General features: G+C 42.6%; 1 protein-coding gene across 1 annotated transcript in view; it reads right to left on the bottom strand.

Annotated features, from left to right (window-relative positions):
* Rasef (RAS and EF-hand domain containing) overlaps nt 1-23,151 on the bottom strand; it is a 77,286-nt gene that overhangs the window by 3,662 nt on the left and 50,473 nt on the right. Inside the window, exons 9-16 of the mRNA XM_013018384.1 lie at nt 21,984-22,072; nt 17,933-18,167; nt 17,535-17,672; nt 17,289-17,436; nt 15,352-15,433; nt 13,848-13,962; nt 10,218-10,337; nt 4,758-4,834 (exon numbers count right to left, since the gene is read on the bottom strand). Coding sequence (XP_012873838.1) covers nt 4,758-4,834; nt 10,218-10,337; nt 13,848-13,962; nt 15,352-15,433; nt 17,289-17,436; nt 17,535-17,672; nt 17,933-18,167; nt 21,984-22,072 — 1,004 coding nt within the window. The remainder of the gene's footprint in view (nt 1-4,757; nt 4,835-10,217; nt 10,338-13,847; nt 13,963-15,351; nt 15,434-17,288; nt 17,437-17,534; nt 17,673-17,932; nt 18,168-21,983; nt 22,073-23,151) is intronic.

Raw genomic sequence — 23,151 nt, 5'->3', positions numbered from 1 at the left:
GAGGGAGGGAGGGAGGGAAGGAGGGAGGGAGGGAGGGAAGGACAGTGTCTGTGGAAATTCCAGTTATTCCATTTGGTAGCTCAGAATGCACTTACAGTATTTAAAAAACAGGTAGGAGTAAAAAAAGTATGGCAACTTTAAGTGATCATCTGGAGATGATTTCAGTAACTATGGTGATATAACACATCAGAAGGAGACATAAAATAAAAAAGAGGGGCTGGGAAGGTGGCTCAGTGGTAGAGCGCTTGCCTTGAGCTGAAGAGCTGAGGGACAGCGCCCAGGCCCAGAGTTCAGGACCCATGACAAAAAAAAAAAGAAGGAAAGAAAAAGAAAAAGAAAGGCCGTAGGAATACAGAAAGGAATGTGTGTGTGTGTGTGTGTGCGTGTGCGTGTCTGCACGTATGCAAGCAGGCGTGTGTGTGTGCATGTGCGTGTGCGTGCAAGCAAGTGTGCGTGTGTGCAAGCAGGCGTGTGCGTGTGCGTGTGTGCGTGTGCAAGCAGGCGTGTGTGCGTGCATGTGTGTGCGTGTGTGTGCGTGTGCGCGTGTGTGCGCATGTGTGTGCACGTGTGCACATGTGTGCAAGCAGGCGTGTGCGTGATCCCGGGGCTTGAACTCAGGACCTTGTGCTCTCACCTGGCTTCTTCACTCACGGCTGGTGCTCCACCCTCTGAGTCACACCTCCACGTACAGGTTTTTGATGATTTAGTGGAGATAACAGTCTCATGACCCTTTTTCCTGGGTTGGTTTCACATTAGGCTCCTCAGGTCTCAGCCTCCTGCATAACTGGACCATAGGCATGAGCCGGTGGCTCTCGGGTTAACCACCGTGAAGTAGCCAGCCAGTGATCCAGGCCAGTAGTGAACAGGCCTGGCCAGGTGGCTTGGGCCAGCTGCTGAGGCCTCTTCATTCCCACACTTCCTCGTCTGTAGACAGGTGTGGAGTCATAGCACCCTCACAAGAGGACTTCCTGGCTGCCTGCGGGGGCGGGGGGCTGAGGCTTCTGCGAGGAGCTCATGGCGTGGTCCCCGGTAAATATACGTCCTCCTTGCTTCCTTTGGTATTTTGCTGAATCTAGCACTGGGCTCTGCACATGCTCCATTCTCATCATAATGAACACATTTTATTTAGCCTGGAATCAGATATTAAATATACAGCCACATCTTGGTCAGGCCTACCCAAAAAAAGCAGGCAAAACCCACTTTAAGAAAACCAGGAAACAACTTTACCAAAAAGAGCCATGTTTAATAACCACATGTTTTAGTGTGTACACTTATAATGGACTCAGCTCATGCCCAGAACTGCTATGCTTTTTACCCACTGGTTTTTCTTCAACTTTAGGCTACTGACCAAATAATTGCCCGTTGAATGTGAGCCTACTACTGGAACTATGGAAAGCCTATGCTCTAGTGGTGACAATGACTGTGAGCGACGGCCTAACAGCGCTCTATGGAACTGCGTTTCTAGGAGAAGCTTATCCTGGGGTGGAGAGATTTTCCAAGAAGACAGAATGGTTTGGCCATTATTTACCCACAAAGAGCCTTTTCAAGAGAAAAACCTGTTCCAGACAGTACAAGCCCATATGGTCTTGTGATAGGGTAAGTCGTGGAGAGGACCATGCTGGGGTCACGCTCTGAGAGCTACATCAAACACTTCTGCGTTTTCTATCATACGTTATTTTCTAAAGGTTGTAAAGCTTTTTAAAATGAGGATTCTACCTGAGGAGAATACAACATTGCCATTATAGACTTAAATACTTCGATAAGCAGATCTAACAGGCAGAGCACAAATCAATTAAAACCTTTATGTACTTGCTTCATTCTTTGAGTATACGTGTGTGTTGTGTTTGTGTGTACCTGCACACGTATGCACATGTGCACGTGCCAGCCCTGGAGCTTTAACTCAAGGCCTGGGCTGCCCACTTGAGCCACAGCACCACTCTCCCAGGTTTTTTGGTGCTTAATTGAGGATAAGAATCTCACACTTTCCTGCCCAGACTGACTTTGAACCTCAGTCCTCAGACCTCAGTCTCCTAAGAAGCTAGGATTACAGGTGTGAGCCACCAGTACCTGGCACTACTCATAATTTTTATATTGAACACATTAAGCCCAAATTAGGCCATAATTTAATACAGAGGAAGTGACAGGCAAATGGCCTCTCCCATCTCTATGAGGCAACAGTGAGGAGAGGCCATGTTTGGGGTGTGATCAAGAAACAAGTATTCATTTAACTTTTATAGGCTTCCACATGACAACTGAGCACTAAGTAGTGATTACATCATTCACTGGGACGACCGATGGTATTACAAAGGAACTTTGAGACCTCCACTCATTTTGTTGTATCATTTCTAAATGACTTCATGATCTTGACCACATATATGGTGTGTGTGTGTGTGTGTGTGTGTGTGTGTGTGTGTGCACATCTGAGTGAAGCTAAGAGGAAGGCACAGAATCACAGGGAAACAGGAGGAAATATACAACAGAGGGGCCCATCGGGGCACTGGACATTGATGAAAACAATCTAAGCAACTCAAGGGCAACGATGGGAGGGAGGGGAATGGGAGGGAAGGAGGGAACAGCTGACACTAAGCAAAAGGAAAGAAAGGTACATATCACCCCATTTGGAAGAAATAGTTGTATTGTCAAAACTCATAGAATTCAAACATTATAGACCATGATAATGACCATTTGCCTTGTGAAGGCTAAAATGTGCTTGTGACTTTAAGTATCACTATCTCACAATACTGTGAAATTTGTAAAATTTATGTAATCACTTAATCTCAATAAAAAAAATCATAAAAAAGAAAGGTGGTGGTTTTATTCAGCTTCCCCTCCCCATTCTAGAGATTACTGGAGACACCACAAGTGAGACGCGGGCTTGTTAAGACTCCATGGCTCTTTGGGGTGCGTTTGTTTAAGAGTGAATTCGGAGTTACCCCCGTACACAGGGCAGTAACCAGCCACCACACCCACCTTGAGTTATCTCTTATTTGAAATGCTTGTGACCATGAGGATTTCCAATTTCAGAATTTGGTAGATTCTGGAATACATATATAGACTTTACATATTCAGTATTCCTAATCCAAGAAACCAGCATCTGAAATGTTCCAAAATTCAAAGTCTTTGACCACCACTGTCCACAGTCCTAAAGTTTCAGACTTTGGAGCATTTAGGGTCTCTGAGTTTCTAGCTATAGTTGCTCTAAGGCGTGACTGCAGCGTCCTTCTCCAGTGCGGTGATGCAAGGCACGCCCAAAGCTTAGGCAGCGCTGAGCTCACACAGAACCTGGTCCAATGATGCTTTAAAGACCAACGTTCCTCCTCCAACAATACAGCACATCTGCTACATCACCTCCACCCAGGAATCCTAGAAGGTTGCAAATACTAACACAGCCATGTGACACAGCCGATCAACTATGCTACCTCACTAAAGAAAAATGCATTTCATTGAATTCTCCTCCTTTATTACACGTGGCTTGAGAATAAACAAAACAGTGTGCTTAAACACAATGCTAATCCAAATGCATGCCAAGATATGGAAACAAAAAAAATGTAACTTTGATGAATCTCTTCAAGTTTAAATGTTGGCTTTTATTCTAGCCTGTTCTAGGCAACACTCAAAGTTTAAACAGTGTTTAAAGAATTTTTTTTGCTTTAAACAAAGATGATTTGTTTATGTCTTTGGGGAGAAGGCTATCTCTCTTGGACTGAAGTCGAAGGGGAAAATGGTCAAAGTATAAGCCCAGCACATCTGCCAACCCTGCCACAAACTGATGTGACCCAAGCCACCTCAAGTTCTGAGTCCTGTTTACTTGGTTTATTCAAGTCAGGACAGCCATTTTGTTAAGGCCCTAACCCAACCACTCAGCTAATGTTAGTCTAATTTATAGACATTTAATACCAAGTCATTAATCAAAAGGTATCACTGAAAACACTGCAAAGTATTGTAACAGTCTATGTTTAGTAGGAGAGGCCAATTATAGCACTAAAGGCTCTCAGACACAATAGAAAAATAATTGTGTGCCTAAAACTATATATTTGTTTTCTGTGCAATTAGAAATTCCTATCCTGAATTTTGCTTATGCATCTTTCTTCCTTTTGTTGTGCGAATATTGGGCAGGAAGTGGTGGTGGTAGTTATAGAAACCCTTTAAGATAGGAAGAATCATCTAATCATCTTTCCATTTATAACAGAAAGACTAAGCAGGTAATGTTGTAATTTCCTAAAAATACTTCAAGAATTAAAATATGCACATTTATATAAAAGTTCTTTAAAGATGCAATTCTTATTCTAATCTATATCCCAAAATGTTATTTGTGATTAACACCATTTCCTTAGCTTAACAATTACCCAGGTAATAATTTTGACATTGTGATTCCAACTAGCATGATGTGCAATTTGCTTTGCTAGAAGCTTTTTTTTTCCTTTTCATCTAGAAAAATGACATACTAGATAGTTGTATTCATAATAGACACTGGTGTTTAAAATTTGGTTCCTGGAGATGATTTGCACAAGTCAACTATTAGCTTTGTGCTGATATTTTGCAGAAATGTCAACGACACCTCAGATGCACCTGTTTTGTTTGGCAGTAAGGATGTTTGTTATTTTACCAATATTCCAGGGGTGAACAAGTAGCATTGCTGAGGGTTATAATATCCATGTGCACTGGGCTGAAACACGGGACAGTATTTGATCTGCATGCCAGGGTGGAGGAATTTGACGTGTACATTAACTAGGTAACAGCTCCCAAGACGCCCTTACCGAGCAAGGTGCAGAGCAGCTTCCACCACGTTGGAGCCATCTTTGGCACTTGTCTCACAGAACAACGCCCCGTAGGTCTGCAGAAAAGAAAGAAATCCACACACAAACCAAGCTTTCAACGGGGCCTTTTGACATTTTAGCTATTAGAAACCATAAAATCCAGCAAAGCACACTTTCCCACTGAGCATGCTAACAGTGACTAACAATTAGGAAACTGAGTTCAAGCTGAGCGCCAGAGGCTCACACCTGCCATCCCAGCTACTCAGGAGACTGAGATCTGAGTATCACAGTTCAAGGCCAGCCCAGACAAACAAATCTAAGAGATTCTTATCTCCATCTAACCAACAAAAAGCCAGAAGTAGATTTGTGACTCAAGTGGCACAGTTCGAATTGAGAAAAAGGCCAAACAAGCATGTGAAGTCCTGTGTTTAAGCCCCCTGAGTCAGCACGTGCACATGTGTGCATGTGTGTACTCACACATATGCGCACTTGCATGCACACGCACACACACATACACAAACTGAATTGGAATTTTAGTATTCAAAAAGTAGCAAATCTAATTGTAATTATTCCAGAAATAGTTTTTAGTCAGAGGATTATTTTGCATTGAAAATATGTAAGATTTCATATTTTACCTGCAAAAAGCACCGGCAACCCCGGTGCTCTTAAGGAACAATCAGCCCACTGCAGTCCTGTTGTTCACCTTGCTGACAGCAATGGGTGTGACCAGTGCACCATCATTCTCTTTCAATTCCTTCACTGCTTCGCATTCTTCTTTAGGTTATGGCCCTGCTTATGCAGCCTTGGCTGATCTCCCAGTTTTACCCCAATGACTCTAGCCTTCTCTGTTTTTCTCCGGTGCCCAACTCTCCACTGACCTCAAGACCTTCCTACCTGCCTGGTCTTCCAATTACTTAGGTTGCCCTGACCCCTCCATATCCTTTTCTTTTTTTTTTCAAATTTTGTATTGTGATTAAGTGGTTACATAATTTCCCAAATTTCACAGTATTGTGGGATAGTGAAGCTTAGTTCAAAGTCACAAACACATTCTAACTTTCCCAGAACAAATTGTCTATCGTGGTCTATAACATTTATGAGTTCTATGAGCTTTGCTATACAGTTATTTCTTCCACATTGGGTACATGTGTACATTTCTTTTGTTTTGCATAGCGTCAGCTGTTCTCTCTTTCCCACTTGTTCCCTCCCTCCCATTGCTGCCACTGAGTTGCTTAGTTCATTTTGGTCAATGTCCAGCGCAGTTGATGGGTCCCGCTGTTGTATGTTTTTCCCTGATTCCCTCTAGTTCTGTGTCATCCTCCTGGTTTTCTTCCAGTGTGCACTTTCAATATCCTTTTCTCTAATCTGACTCCTCCTCATTTTGGAGATCCTAAGGTAACCCCTGAAGTTCACATTAAGTAGAGTCTAACCTTGAATAGCTCTACCAAGTCTTCCTGGTAGAGATAAAACCTCACAGGTATTTTCTGAGTAGTACTTGCAACAAGTTCAATTTCTAGTGTTATTTCTGTTTCTGTCCAACAAGCAGGAGACATTTTATCTTAAGAAAGATGAACTGAAGCCAGGCTCTAGTGGCTCATGCCTATAATCCGACTACTCTGGAAGCTGAGATTTGAGGCTCAGGATTCGAAGCCAGCATCGGCAGGAAAGTCCATGATACTCTTTTCTCCAATTAACCACCAAAACGTGGAAAGCAGAACTGTGACTGAAGTGGAAGAGTATTTGCCTTGAACAAAAAAATTCAAGGACAGCACCCAGGCCCTGAGTTCAAGCCCCAGGATAGGCACAAAAAGAAAAAAAAAAGAAAAAGGAAAAGAAAGAAGAACTGGGTGTGTTGAGGGCCTCGATGTGGGCTTAATATTCCCATATGTGGTAAGGGAGGATCTGATGACTTTGTGGAACAAGGAGACAGAGGAGAGACCAAGACTGGGGAAGACTCCACAAGGGGACCTGCATCCAGCCGCCCCAAGTGATAGGAAAACATACACATACCATGGAAGAAGGAAATGGGTGGCTATCAAGGTGCATGTATCTTCCATCTATCATCCTAGCTACTCAGGAGACTGAGAACTGAGGATCGCCACAGGAAGCCAGCCTAGGCAGACAAATCTATGAGAGTGTTATCACCAATTAACCAGCCAAAGGCCCAAAGACAGAGGTGTGGCTCAAGCAGCAGAGCACCAACCCTGAGAGAGAGCCAAGGGTCCTGAGTTCAACCTCAGTACCAGCATGTGCATGTGCATGCACATGCACACACACATGGACACAGGTTGTGCTAAAGCTGACTTCCATATGCAGGATGTCATAGGATGACATGTGAGGATGTAGGAAACTGGAAGTCATAACATGCTTGAGGAAACAAAGCTTGAAGACGGAGGGCGAATGAGACCGGAGGGGACAGAACATTCCCAAACCCCCAGAAGGGCCAGGGCTGCCTGCTTTGCCTCCTGATCTTTTCTCAACCCATAACAGAGTAGACATGACTACAAGTGCTGACTGCATCTCCTTTGCATTTCACTGTCAAGTTTTAATGTTTACCATATTTGGTCTGCAGTTATAATACTCAAAATATGCATCTGATTAAAATTTGTAATGTGAAACTTTTTAAAGTTCATGCATGGCCAGAAATCCTAGCTACTCAGGAAACAGATTTAAGGATCATGGTTCAAAGCCAGCCCAGGTAGGAAAGTCCATAAGACTCCTATCTACAATCAATCACCAAAAAGCTGAGAGTGGAGATGTGGCTCAAGTGATGAAGTACTAGTCTTAAACAAAATAGCTCAGGGACAGTGCCGAGGCCCTGAGTTTAAGTGTCAGGATGGACACACGCGTGCGCGCGCACACACACACAGACACACATACAAAAAAGAAAAAGGAAAAGATAAAAAGTGTCCTTCCTTGGTGCCAGCCACCAATACCAGCCATCAAATGAGGCTGACAACAGGTGGGCCTGCTCAAGGGAAGGAGAGTCCTTCTAAAGGCCCGGCAGCCTTCACACCTGACAGTGATGGAGGAAAACATTCCCACAGTAGTAACCCACACAGAACTTACATTCTTCCTTCTGCTAATGTGTAGCCCAAGAAAATGTCAGATGAAGCACAAATCTGTGTCTGTGTCTCTGTGTACGTCTTGGGCTTCACATTCTGCTTCGCTTTTCACACAAGGCTAGCACTCTTATCACTTGACCCACAGCTCCACATCTGACTTTTTTCAGGTTAATTAGAGATAAGAGCCTCACAGACTTTTCTGTCCAGCCAGGCTTTAAACTGTGATCCTTGGATCACAACCTCTGGAATAGCCAAGGATGACTACAGGAAGAGCTCTGGAGTAGTCAGGATGACTACAGGAAGAGCTCTGGAGTAGTCAGGATGACTACAGGAAGAGCTCTGGAGTAGTCAGGATGACTACAGGATGAGCTCTGTATCCAGGATGACTACAGGATGAGCTCTGGAGTAGTCAGGATGACTACAGGATGAGCTCTGTATCCAGGATGACTACAGGATGAGCTCTGTATCCAGGATGACTACAGGATGAGCTCTGGAGTAGTCAGGATGACTACAGGATGAGCTCTGTATCCAGGATGACTACAGGGAGAGCTCTGGAGTAGTCAGGATGACTACAGGATGAGCTCTGGAGTAGTCAGGATGACTACAGGAAGAGCTCTGTATCCAGGATGACTACAGGGAGAGCTCTGTATCCAGGATGACTACAGGATGAGCTCTGTATCCAGGATGACTACAGGGAGAGCTCTGGAGTAGTCAGGATGACTACAGGGAGAGCTCTGGAGTAGTCAGGATGACTACAGGAAGAGCTCTGGAGTAGTCAAGATGACTACAGGAAGAGCTCTGGAGTAGTCAGGATGACTACAGGGAGAGCTCTGTATCCAGGATGACTACAGGGAGAGCTCTGGAGTAGTCAGGATGACTACAGGATGAGCTCTGGAGTAGTCAGGATGACTACAGGGAGAGCTCTGGAGTAGTCAGGATGACTACAGGATGAGCTCTGTATCCAGGATGACTACAGGATGAGCTCTGTATCCAGGATGACTACAGGATGAGCTCTGGAGTAGTCAGGATGACTACAGGAAGAGCTCTGGAGTAGTCAGGATGACTACAGGAAGAGCCACCAGTGCCCAGCCAAAGCACAATCTTTCCTGTCTTTTTATGTTTAGCCGGGCACCAGAGGCTCACACCTGTATTCCTAGCTACTCCAGAGGCTGAGATCTGAGGATCGCCTTTCAAAGCCAGCCCAGGCAGAAAAAGTCCATGAGACTCTTATCTCCAATAAACCACTAGAAAACCAGAAGTGGTGCTGTAGCTCAAGCAGTAGAGCACTCGCCTTGAGCTGAAGAGCGCAGAGATAGCACTCAAGCCCAGAGTTCAAGTCCCACGACCGACAAAAAAAAAAAATATCTTTAAATGGTTTTACAAAGGAGTTGCCATTTAACAAAGCAGTTTCTGAATACACTATCTCTTGATCACTGTCTCCCCTTTCAACATTCTCACCCATTCCCACCTTACCTACCGTTATCCTCACCCTTCCTAATTTTGTACAATATACACTGGACACTTGACGGTATTCTCTCTTCTCCTCTCTTCTCCTCTTCATTCCCTTTCCTCTTAACCCTATCACATGCCTTTTGAATACCTGCTTTCTGGTGTTTCACTTTGCTAAACTTTGATTTTGCCTTTCTAAGGAATTACACTATTTCAGTTCTCTATTGAATCTACTGTTTATCAGTTAATATACTTGTATACACTTGCATATCACCCAAAGTGTTTATTTATAAGTGTGTAAGCTAAATTTAGCTTCCATATATAAAGGAAAATATGCATCCTTTGTCTCTCTAGGCCTGATTTCACCTGACCTACTTTTTCCAGGTCTTTCTGTTTCTTTACAAATGGTATGGTATCATTCTTTCTAACAGATGGGAGGAATTCCATTGTATGTGTAACACATTTTCTGATCCATTCATCCTCTCAGGGGCATCTGGGCTGATCCCATGCCTGATCCAAAGCACAATCTTCAGAAAGAAGCCTTCGCATTCCCTCGAGGTCAGGCAAAACAGTGCTCTGTATGGTGCCTCTCTGAAATTGATCCCATCTTAATAAAGTAGAATACTCCTTCTTTTCCTTTCATTCCAGGAACCAGACAAGAAGGAAGGGAGATGGGAGATTACTGTGGTCATCTTTGTCAATAAAATCAGTGGGAAAATGATGATGAGATTGTCTTCCCTTCCTGAAGAATTTACTCCTAGCCATAATTACTTTAATTCCTGCAGGGCAAAGCACTGGGAACTCGACTGGTGTAAGAAAGACAGACACCTGGTCAGACAAGGTGGAGACTTGCCAACCTCTTACACAAAAGAAAACTAAAGTGAAAGGCCACTAACTCTGAAGCCATTACACCCCTCTATTCTCTTCCAGTTCTAGCCCACCCTCTTACCATGGCCAGTTTTTCTCCAAAATATCCTGCGACACATTTTTGTCCTTCGGCAGTGGCGGTGTCACGAAGATCAGCCTTGTTTCCTACCAGCATGATAGGAATGGTCTCATGGGTTGCATCCTATCATGAAAAAAAAAAAAAAACAGGCATCCATCAAACATTGACAAATTACAGTGACAACAGCCACGATGGTTATAATAGAAACAGTTGTCTAGTTGCTACAAAAATGTAAATATAATATCATTGCATTCATAGTTTTTCTCCTGTGTGTGCTGGTACTGGGGCTTGAACTCAGGGCCTGAGCAATGTCTTTTAGCTTTTTCACTCAGGGATGCTACTCTAATACTTGAGCTACACCTCCACTTCTGGCTTGCTGCTGGCTAATTGGAGATAAGAGTCTCATGGACTCACAGATACTCAAACTGAAATCCTGAGATCTCAGTCTCCTCAGGAGGTAGAATTACAGGTACAAGCACCTGGCTTCATTCATAGTCATTTTAGCTGTATTTGGGAAAATAAAGTGCTTATTTGTTATTATTTTCTTAAGTCTTATTGCTAATTGAAACCTAAAAATCATTTATATTTAAGATAATATCTTTAAACTTCAAAAATCTCCCTCAGTACAACCATGCTTATGTCCCCATTTTCAGGTAAGAAAACTGAAATTCAGAGAGTTAAGAACATCTCAGAGCCAATGCCTGGATCCAAACTGACTACACAACCTCCAACTACTCCATCCTCCATGCTTGCTAATGAAAAAGGGTAACAGGCACTGAGAGTAATCAGATTTACAGCAAAGGAAATAGGTATCTGCTAATTTCTTACCTCTAGTACAATAACCAGTATCAACTAAGAGGCATGACCACCGACATCGATCTAGTTGGGAGTACCCAAAGGAGATAACAGAAAATATTCCGAACATGTAAAACTCAGAGAATTCATCAGGTTTCAGGTATCTCCTTCCAGCTTTTACCTGGTCATTCAACAAATTATTCATAGCAGGCAAATTATAGGCAAAATCCTATTACAAAATTCTGTAGCCCAATATTTTCTATGTGTGCCAGTCCTAGGACTGGAACTCAAGGCCTGGGTGCTGTCCCTGAGCTTTTTTACTCAAGGTTAGCACGCTACCAACTGAGCCACAGCTCTACGTTCAGCTTTTTAGCAGTTGTTTTCAGTTAAAACTCTCTTTCCTGCCTAGGCGGGCTTCAAACTGTAATCCTCAGTTCTCGGCCTCCAAAGTAGCTAGAATTACAGGCATTAAGCAGCAGCACCTGGTAACTAGTGACTTTTAATCAAGGTATGCCAACTATCAGTTCAGAGATCCACACATTACTAACAGTCTATTGCTTCTCAACCCCTAACCTGTCTCAGAGACGGTGTTACTCATTTCTACCCAACTGAGACTGGGCACCCACCGTGGTCTTTATAGGATTGCCCCCAAGCTAGAAAGACATCATGGAGAAGCTTCACTGCACTCATTCTTTTCCTACAATGAAATTCAAATGCCACGTAGTATCTACTTTTCCCCATAACAAATGGAAGAGTGAACTCTAAATAGTTTTCCTCCTTTCAGATCCCATGAAAACAAAGTATCAATACTGAAAGAATTGCTGGCCACATTGAGGTGCTCAGAAAATTAGATCCCCTTTTCCTGGGCATACTGTAATCTATAAGCAAGACATTTCAGCCCTGGAACGCTTTGCTCAGGACTCAACTGCCCCATGCCAGGGAGGGTATTTGTTCCTATGAGTAGACATACCTTCTACATGCACGGCCAACCAGACTTCGGCATCCATTTCTTTTCATTAAAGGCTTATTCTGCAAAACCTGCTGCTTGCTCTGTGCTTTATCTAAGAAGCCACCAGTGTTGACTGAAGCCCAATTTAGACCCCATTCTACTTCTAACCAAGCAAGTACCATATGCTTCCTACACCTCCAGTTTGCCATATATGAGAATATTTCTGACTTCCTTAGGCAGATGTTAGAGAGAGGAATGCAGCATATGGAAACATTTTGAAGTAACCATATTACACATATAAGTATACGTTTGTTACCGTTATTATAATTTCGCATTACTATCTTTTGATGGGATGATGTGCACATTTATTATTGCTGAAGTCATACTGTAAATTGTAATCAGCTATTTCTTTATTATTATGTTTGTTAGAAAGAACATCCATTTCAGGGATTAACTTCAGATCAGATAGCAACCATCCTGCTTAGCCACTACTGAAATTTAATGTCTATTTAAAATTATAGATGATATAGATGAACAGTCTGCTAATAGTTTATTTGACAAGACAGTACATTGAACCACAGCCCAAACTGTAGCTTTTTGTGGACTCATAACTGTTGGCAGGACATTAAATGTGGTCAAAATCATTTCCTACAATAAGAATTCTTAGTGGGAGCTGGTGGTTCATGCCCATAATCCCAGCTACTCAGGAGGCTGAGATCTGAAGATCATGGTTTGAATCCAGCCCAAGAAGGAAAGTCCATGAGACTCTTATCTCCAGTTAACTCCCAGAAAACCAGAAGTGGCACTATGGCTCAAAGCAGCAGAGTGCTAGCCTTGAACTAAAAGCTCAGGGAGGCTGTGAATGTGGTTTAGTGATAGAGTGCTGCCTAGCACGCATGAAGCACTGGGTTCGATTCCTCACTATTACATATACACCAAAAAAACAGCAGTAGAGCTGTGGCTCACAGTGGTTGAGTGCTAGCTAAGGTCTGCACAGTACCCAGACCCTGACTTCAAGCGCAGGACTGGCCAACAACAACAACAAAAACCCTCAGGGACAGTGCTCAGGCCCTGATTCCAAGTCCCATGACCAACAATTTAAAAACAAGTTTCTTTACCATGAAAATAAGTGATATAAAAGCACCTCAGGGGGCTGGGAAGGTGGCTCAGTGGTAGAGCGCTTGCCTTGCATGCCCGAGGCCCTGGGTTCGATTCCTCAGCACCACATAAACAAAATGAAAAAAGCCGGAAGTGGCGCTGTGGCTCAAGTGGTAGAGCTGTAGCCTTGAGCTGAAGAGCTGAGGGACAGCGCCCAGGCCCAGAGTTCAGGCCCCACAACCAACAACAACAACAAAAAAGCACCTCAGATAAAATACACAATAATCTAATTTAACAACAGATACTACCCGACACATTAACAATGCCAGAGCCCCACATCATGACTAAAGTAACGCTCCCGACACATTAACAATGCCAGAGCCCCACATCATGACTAAAGTGAGGCTCCCGACACATTAACAATGCCAGAGCCCCACATCATCCGATCCTCACATCCACCTGCGTTCCTAACACATATGAAATCCCCTACATACTTTCACCCCCAAAGCAGTACCCTCTTCTTTGTAAAATCAATTTGCATTTTGCTTTGATTATATAGGGTTCTCTTAACCCATAAAAGATCTCAGAATTTTCATTCCCTGAAGATACCATCAGTAGCATCCATGGTTTGGGGGCACTTGTGTAACGCCCAAGAGGGAGGGCAACTGTGGCCAACCGCCACGGGACATGGCCTCCAGCATGCCACTACGGCTTCTAGTCATTCCAGCATTTTCTGAGACTGTTCATACCTCCACCTTGTAATTTTCAATTTCTTCATTTTGATTCCTTACCTCAACCATATCTACCCATTCTCGTACATTAAGGAAGCTTTTCTCACATGTAACATCGTACAGAAGCAAAACACCATCTGCTTTTCGGAAGTAGGACTTGGCAATACTTCTGAATCTGGGGAAAAAAGAAAAGCACATCACACTCAGTCAGCGAGGCGCTGCCTCCCCCTTCATCGTTATGCTCACTTCTTTCTCTCATCTTCTAAGACCAGCCAAGTGAGAAGAGTCCATGGTGAACACTGCTATGAGTCAGCCCTCACCAAGGCTCTGAGTGACACCGTGAAAGGGGAAAACATGAGGTCCTGGGTGACTGACTTAGCAAAGCCAAGCATTTTTTCCTACCAAACAATCCTAAGGATGTGTAGCGAAAGCATAACTAAACTTCAACATCAGCAACAAGCTACCAGGACCTCCATCAGGGTCGCAGAGGAAGCTGGAAAGGCATGTGTGCAAGCAATGTTACATTGAGTCTGGTGGGCAGGGAGGGTGGGATAGATGGAAAGACTAAGAATATGGAGTGTCACAGTGTACATGCCAGACACTGCATCGTGAACATAGAAGATTCACGACAAGACTGCATACATCAAATAATGTGCCTGTCTGAGCTCTAAACCGACCATGGTAGGTTTTACTAGGGCCATGTCAACCATCAGACCCACTGAAATGTTGAAACTCCGTCTGTCAGTGAATCCAAGTTTCATGAGGAATTGCTATCTCCTTGTCCTCAGCCACTGAATAGTGCCTGGTACAAAGGCAGGCGCCTCAGATTTACTTACTGAACAACTGAGCAGACTCTGTCCCCACAGAGACAGACAAAATTAAAACCTGTGCCTTGTTTCTAGCCACAGAAATGAATGAGAGATAAGGAATCGTCACCAGATGCTATTCAGTTTACATCTCTGCCTTTAGATCAGGGGTCTGACAGATGCTCTGCCCCCTCATTTACTGTTTTGTAGCTAAAGGAGTTCCTTCCATTGTTGCTGCATTCAGAAGTGCCAACTCACTGAAGTGCTCCTGTTAGGAAAATGCAGTCTTTTTGGTCCAACCAAACATCACTCAAATGAAGCCTAGAAACCCTCTTCTCCCACAACTGAGTGGATGTGAAAAGGTGAGCACTACAGAAATTGTTATATACCGGGGGCTGGGAAGGTGGCTCAGTGGTAGAGCGCTTGCCTTGTATGCCTGAGGCCCTGGGTTCGATTCCTCAGCACCACATAAGCAAAAAGAAAAAAGCCGGAAGTGGCGCTGTGGCTCAAGAGGTAGAGCGCTAGCTTGAGCTGAAGAGCTGAGGGACAGCGCCCAGGCCCAGAGTTCAGGCCCCACAACCGGACCCAAAAAAAAAAAAAAGAAAGAAATTGTTATATACCTCAGAATTCTAAAAGTAATTGGTATGATATAGTATGTATATAATCATATATAATTATGAGTAGAAATTATATCAAATGCCCTACGAAGGCTTATCTGCAAACCTGAACTCAGGCCAAAGCATAACAAGAGCACTTGCCTCTCCTGTCCAGCTGTATCCCAGAGCTGCAAGACTGTCTGCTCTCCATCAACGATGAGAGTTTTCATCTGGAAATCCACTCCTGAAAGAGAGTATGAGATGGAGAACATGATATAAATAATTCTATTAGTTTGTGACTTTCAAGCCCTCTTTAGACCAGCGGAAAAGCAGTAAGCCAAAACTCAATGAGGTAGAAGGGAATACGACCTTCAAGGAGAACAACCTTTGAAGAATAAATGCATACAGATGCACTGCCTGCAGGCTGGCTGGTTTTAGAAGACAGAACACCTACTTTCTGAATTCAGTCATCTGTGTGTATATATGCTATCTAATTGCACATGCAAGAAATGCATGTGCATATGTATGTGCATGCATGGGCGTATGAGTGTTATAAGTGCAATGTGTGTGCAGGTATAGCCATATGTGTATATTAAGTGTACATATGTGTATGCACATGGGTGTGTTATAATCATGGATGCAAGAATATGTGTTTGTATAAACAAGTACATGCATATGTATATGATACAATATATATTTGTGTGTATATGTAAGTTATGTCCTATAAATGTTATGGTCTCTAGAAACAAACCTAAATACTGAAGGCTTTTTATAAATCAAAAAGTAAACTTTCAAGCTGGGCATTGTTGGCTCATGCCTGTAATCCTAGCTACACACGAGGCTGAAATTTGAAGATTGAGGTTCAAAGCCAGCCCTGGTAGGAAAGGCTTCTTACCTCCAATTAACCACCAAAAGCAAAAGCTACAAATGAAACTGTGGCTCAAGAGGTAGAGTGCCAGAAATGAGCACAAAAGCTTGAGGACAGCCCCTATGCCCTGCATTCAAGCCCCTAGGGCCAGCATACACATACATGCACTCACGATGCACGCGTGCACACACACACACACACACACACAGCATATGTCCTACTTTGTGATTTTGAAAGGTCTATCAGAGAATCATAGATTTACAAAGAAGCCCATTGTTAAGAGGGCAATCAATCCGTTCTAACAGTTCTAGCTATCAAACATCTCTTTACGCAATCAATTTGTTCTAACAGTTCTAGCTATCAAACATCTCATTAGATAAAGAAAAAATTAAGAATTTGCACACGATCAACTCTTACTAATGATTATAAAAGTATCTTGGGAAGCTCAAAATACTACTGATTCCTTTGTTGCGGGATGGGGAGGGGACTTCTACCTGGCTATAATTTTGACAAACTTTCTATTGGTTCACTTCATCAAATGAAACCTATAGGAAAGGCTTTCTGCCTTCCTTGTGCAAATCTGCACTCTGTTGCAAACCCCATTTTTTAAAATGAGTTAAAAGTGAGTTATTGAACAAGTGCTGAAAATGAATGCATCTGAAAAGCGAAAGAACAATATCATATTTCTGAAGATGGATGACAGTTGAGAGGCAGGCACTGGCAAAAGTTAGGGTGAGTAGTTTAATGTTGAGAACTATTGAGACACAGAAAAATGTTTGGAAATACAAAATTCATTCACAGATTTTAAAACTTGCTTTTTCCCCATTTCTTTCCATGGAATGTAAGTTTCTGAAATGCTGGGATTTGGTTGGCTGTCTTCATTGCATACCCTTAGCACTACTATAGCATCTAATTTTTATTAGAATTCAAGAACTATATATTGAATAAAATAATCTGGTATCTCAGGCTCTAAGATTTGGTTGACGGATCAGTTAAGAAGATTCTTGCCAGATTTCCTTAGCTAACATTAGAATTTAGCCAAAACAAAGGCCCATCCACAAACACACGCACACATATACATCTATATCCATGAATGGAGAGAGACAGAGAGACAGACAGAGACAGAGAGACAGAGGTAGAGAGACAGGGTGGTATCTATCCAACCTCTAAAGAAAAGTTATTTAGCCAAAGAAAACAATCTCCCCATTGTCAGCCGAAGTAGGAGCTGTACCCAAGGTGGCACTTGTGTGTCCTCGAAATTCGTTCTTGCAGAGTCTCATGAGGAAGCTTGACTTCCCGACCGCAGCATCCCCAGCCAGCACGATTTTGTAAGCTTTCTGAGAGCTGAGTGGTTTAGAGTTGTCATCCACCATGTCTGTCTATGGGGACAAAAAAACATACTGGGTGAAATGGTGTTTCCAGTTTTCCTCCTACCAAGTAATTGATGCAGAAGATGAGGGCCGCAGAAGCCACCTACTTGAGGTGAAAGGGCCAGGACGGGCTTTCTGGAGGAGCTACCAGTGTTCCCTTCACACACAGCCCCTTGCGGCTTCAAGTCTAAGACAGAGGCCATGTCCTCCGAATCGTATGTTTCCTCATCTCTTATATCAGGAACCTGTTAGAAACAAAGCCTCTCGTTAACGTGGACCTCATAAATCAAAGAAAAGGTACCTTCAGCTGACTCTGCAGTCAGTGAGGTTCTGGAATGGTAAATCTACGAGGCTGTCTCCCTACTTCGGTGGAGGAAAAAGCACATTCTATTGATAAGGCTTTGTATTTATGGACTTAGCACACTCTCATTTCAGACACATGACCAGTATGGTGAAAGATTTCAGTCAAAGCAAGGCCTTCAATGACCGTGGAGTCTGGGCTTACATCTGTGTCCGAAGCGTCACCCCTGAAGCTCTCCTGCAGCCCATGGGAACTCTGAAACCCCCTCTGGTGCTTGTATTCTGCTTCGGAGTCGTACTCATTGGAATCTCGTAGGGTAGACAAGCCACTGTCGAAGCAGCTCTCCGGCAGGCTGTCTACTTCGTAATTCATCCTCTGCATGGGATCGCAGAGTGCCAAGGAGTCACAGTCCTCATCCGCATAGGAAGAGCGGGACGACCTGGTGAGGAAGCGGGAGACCGGCTTGACCTGAGGCTCCATGCTGCAACATTCAAGGACACACGGGCGACAGACTGACTGAGGCGGATGTGGCCAGAAAATTCCACATCCTCACCTGCACAGCCACAGTGCCTTTCATGATTAAGACTCAAGGGAATTCAACCAAGTTCAAAGCAGCAAAACTTCATTCTGTGCAATAAGTAGTTATGACAAAAACTCACATGAACCTAGATACCAGTGGCTCATGTCTAATCCTAGCTTCTCAGGAGGCTGAGGTCTGAGATATGGCTTGAAGCCAGCGGGGCAGGAAAGCCCATGAGATTCTTATCTCCAATTAACAATCAAAAAGCTATTAAGTAGAGCTGTGGCTCCAACGGTAGAAAACCCACCTTGAGTAAAAAAGCTAACACAGTGTCCAGGCCCTGAGTTCAAGCCCTAGCACTAGCATACCATACGTGTGCGTGCACACATGCACACCTAAAACACTTTTTAAAAAATGGCTATTTTTTAAATTATCTTATTGTCCAACATAAAAGAATTAGAGTAAATGGGGCTGGGAAGGTGGCTCAGTGGTAGAGCACTTGCCTTGCACGCATGAGGCCCTGGGTTCGATTCCTCAGCACCATATAAGCAAAAAGAAAAAAGCCGGAAAGTGGCACTGTGGCTCAAGTGGTAGAGCGCTAGCCTTGAGCTAAAGAGCTGAGGGACAGCACCCAGGCCCAGAGTTCAGGCCCCACAACCGGACCCAAAAAAAAAAAAAAGAATTAGAGTAAATGAAGATATAAATGCAAGATGTAAATGCAATTTCTCAAAACTATGTCAATAAAAATGAACGCAAAGCATGAAAGGTTTTCTATTTTAATAGGGTCAGACCATATTCTAAATTGCATGTGTGTGTCTAAAGAGAATGTCTTCTTCAAAGAAAGGCTGACAACCCAAATGGAAAAGACAGCCACAGTGATGAGAGGAATTCTCTGGCGTACACATTTATGTCTTTTTGTACCGGTTTGGATTGGTACTCAGGTTGGTATTTATACTAAGGTTTGAACTCAGGGTCTTGCCCTTGCAAGGCAGGTGCTCTACTGCTTAAGCAACACCCCCAGTTCTTTTGTGCGGTTAAGTCCTCCAATTCTCACAGGCCTCAACCCTCATACTCATGACCCTGTATAACTACTATGCCATTGCACCTTGATTATGGTTTGAAATGGGATCACCCTATTTTTTTGCCACAACTATTCTCCTACCTCAGTCTTCCCCATCTTTGCCTATCCCAAGTAGCTGGGATAATAGGTGTGAGCCACTACATCCAGCCCTCCACATGAAATCTTAGTGACCTTTCTCTTCAAACCTTAAAGAACTGACAAGTGAATAAAGAATATACGTTTCAGATTATGCAAGATAAAGGAAAGGGCAGGTGGTAAACTTTCCTGGGAGTCAGATATCTGATCAACAGAGTGAAAACAACAGTCAGTAAGAAACACATGTTCTGGGGACAGCCTGAGGTAAGATATTTTTGACACGTAGTTTGGATATACCCCTACTTCCAGAAGGTACTTTATAGGGGGGTGACTTATACTAAATACCACTACTGGCTTCTATGAGTCCTTCCATTTTGAAACATTAAGACTTTACAAAGGGAAAGAAAAACATAACAATAAATAGGAGAATCCAAAGAAAGGACATATTTCCATATTAACTTTTGAGTTTCTAGATTCTTAAGACTCTAAGTTTCTATTGAAATAAAAACAAGATCATTACACTCATTCTGCATCTACATTGTCCCTGGCTCTTTGTGCACATGACATTTCAGAGTGTGGGTCCTTCCACAGGACTTTACAGATGACAGATGGATACCAAGGAGAAAGCTAAGTACCTGCCACATAAATATGGGAAGACAAAGATAACTTTGACTCATCAATAAATGAAACGATTAACTAAATGGTGATTTAACTAAGTTCTCTCCCTTTCTCCCTCTCCTTCTCTCTCTCTGTCAGTTGTTAACCTATAAAGTTATGACATATACATTAGTAAATGTAATTAGCTAGGTGGTTTGTGTTGTTGCATGACTTGTTCCAGTTTTCTAAATCAAGTTTAGGGCAATCTATAAGAAATGAGAAAAATGTTCTCATTATATTATAGTACAAAGGACTTCAGTTACACAACTTTAATAGTGCCCAGAACTATTTGAACCTTTTTTTTCTTCTAAATCTATTAGTGGTTTTGAAAAAAGTAGATTCTGAATTGAGAGATTAACTCCATGAATATCTAGACTCTAAAAATATCAAGGAGACATTGATCCAGATGCATTGTTCTCATAAAGTGACATGTTAAATTAAAACCGTGTTGTACTACTACTTGAATATTAAAAAAACAAAAACAAAAGAAAAGCAAAAAGGGCCCATTTAATACATGTACATTTTTTTAGCCAGTCATGGGCCTTGAACTCAGGGCCTGGGCTCTGTCCCTGAGCTCTATTTTGCTCAAGGCTAGTGCTCTACCACATTGAACCACAGAGCCATTTCTGGTTTTCAGGCGGTTAATTAGAGGTAAGTATCTCATGGGGATTTTCCTGCCTAGGCTGGCTTCAAATTGTGATACTCAGATCTCAAGCTCCGAGAAGTTAGGATTACAAGCACGAGCCAACCAGCACCCAGTTTACATATACTTCTAAAGTTAAACTGCTTCCAGCTTCCCTGATACTGTTATTACAATTAACTGTGAAAATTACAAAACAAGTTGTATTTTTGATTAGGGTTCGTACAAGAAAATACAAAACTGACAACCCAAATGGAAAAGGCAAGCTAAAATTTGCAGGTTAAAATTAAATAAAACTATACAAAAAATGAAATGAAATGAACAACATACCCTATTAAGTTTTTATAATAGCAACCCAAACAAAATACGCCATTAAATTTGTCCGTCAACTTAATCATTCTCCTGGATGTGGCATTAGCAGAGACGTGGTGGCCTTGGTTCCAGTCTGGAATGACGGATGTCTGAGAGCTGTGCTCCGTCACCTGAGGCACGGTGAAGCGGAGCACCGTCCCTTACAACACACGGGAAGGAGCTCTGAGCCCAGTGTCTGTGAGCCTCACTCGTGGGGCCTACACTTTCAGTAACAAGTCATGATGAAATTTCTGAAATAATTTTGTTTAGAATGGATCTTAAATATTAGTCCAGAAAACTAACAGCACACCTACACCTTTTTAAAAGTTATTATTCCTCAGTAGCACAGTGGTCCCAATTCTTTTCTTTAACAAGTCAGTGAACAATAATCTAGATAGTATTTTCCCAGAAATGCTCACTAATAAGCTTTGGTGACAGATTATTCTGAAAGGCAATATAACCATCTTCTATCACAGGGATATTAAGCGCATTATTCTTTGAGCTGAAATTATCCAAGTTACTAGCCATACTTCAGTTTGTTTTTCTAGTTTCATTTTCATTCCCAGGTACACATAATACTATGCTTACCCACTGAACAGTGATAGATTATGAAAATTCTATCAGCATCACATACCACATACACTATATCATCACATATTGTAGTTCCAAAACATCTCTTATACAGGGCTGGGGTAATGGCACACTTGTGTAAGACTAACCAGAGCATCTTAAAGAAATAACTTTGCATTTAATGAAACATTTTGACCACAGTTACCATCTGGTCACAGCATCAAACTTTAGTGTAGATCATAGAAATGTAAGCCAGAGTCTGAAACAGACTCCTTTGTTTAAATCCAGCTCCAAGGAAATTTCTTATCCTTTTAACTTTGTTCTAAAACTCAAATAATAAAAGAAGAAAAAAAAAGCATACCTGTCATAACCCACAGGTTGAGGAGAATGGCCACTAAATTTGGGACTGCTTCTAGAAATTGTATTCCCTGGAGATATATTATTTAGGCGCTGTAATACATAAGCAAATGTTGAGTAGTCTGTATAAACATTTATACATGCACACATAGGTAAAAATGTGCATATACACAAGTTAGCTTCTAATTTAACGTCTAGGATTCTAGATGAACCAAGGATGAGCCTGAAACTCAAGTGGAAAATTCCATCAAAGATAACTTACCACAGTTCCCTCTCTTTCCAGTCAGATCTAGAGTTCAAACTCTACTTACATCCCACCAAGAAGCATCCTGACTCCCAAGAGATGCTAGGACCATGTAGCACTAATTGCCTTGAACTCTTCTGGCTCTTACATACCCTAACATTACGCTGCAATTTGACAGTTGAAGCTGAACCCCCAAACTGGGCTAAGAGAGAGGCTTCATGGCAAGTTCATTCTAGGGAAGGTCCTAAAACTTCAAATGGGTTCCAGGATCCAGTGGCTCACGCTTGTAATTCTAGATGCTCAGGAAGGTGAGGTCTAGAGGAGCACAGTTTAAAGCCAACCCAGGCAGAGAAGCCTATGAAACTCCATTTCCAAAATAAGCAAAAAATAGCAATGCTGGAGTTGTGGTTCAAATAGCAGAGCTTCAGCCAAGCAAAAACAGCAGGCAAGCATGAGTCCCTAAGTTCACATCTCAGTCCTACAGGGAGAAATTCCAAAGGGGTTTCATGGGTTTGTGTATGAGGGTTTAAAGCCTAAGCCTTCGTTCTGACAAGCTCAATGCTGTAACGAACACTCCAGAACTCGCAGCTAGATGCAGCTCTCCCTCCTGACTGACAAGATTTTCTCTGCTGGTTCTTATTTCTGTGCCTCTGTATAGATCCAAATACCCCGTTACATTAGCTAACAGAAGATTTTTTGTAATCTCTCCAATTACCTAGAACATCTAATGTAAGCGTTGGTTAAAATCAAGGTGCTTCAAATGAGTAATATTTTTAATTTGGAGAGTTTTTTCTTCCTCTGGTTTTTGTTTTTGTTGGTTTTTGCTTTTTGGTGCCAGTTCTGGGCTTGGCATGTGGGCCTCATGTCCTTGCTCAGCCTTTTCATATAAAGCTGGTGGTCTATCACATGAGCTATTCTTCAAATCTGG

Source organism: Dipodomys ordii, unplaced genomic scaffold (genome assembly GCF_000151885.1).
Source record: "Dipodomys ordii isolate 6190 unplaced genomic scaffold, Dord_2.0 Scaffold40, whole genome shotgun sequence".
NCBI classification, from domain to species: Eukaryota; Metazoa; Chordata; class Mammalia; order Rodentia; family Heteromyidae; genus Dipodomys; species Dipodomys ordii.
The sequence above is the reverse complement of the archived record's forward strand: the minus strand, read 5'-3'. Positions and strand labels throughout refer to the sequence as shown.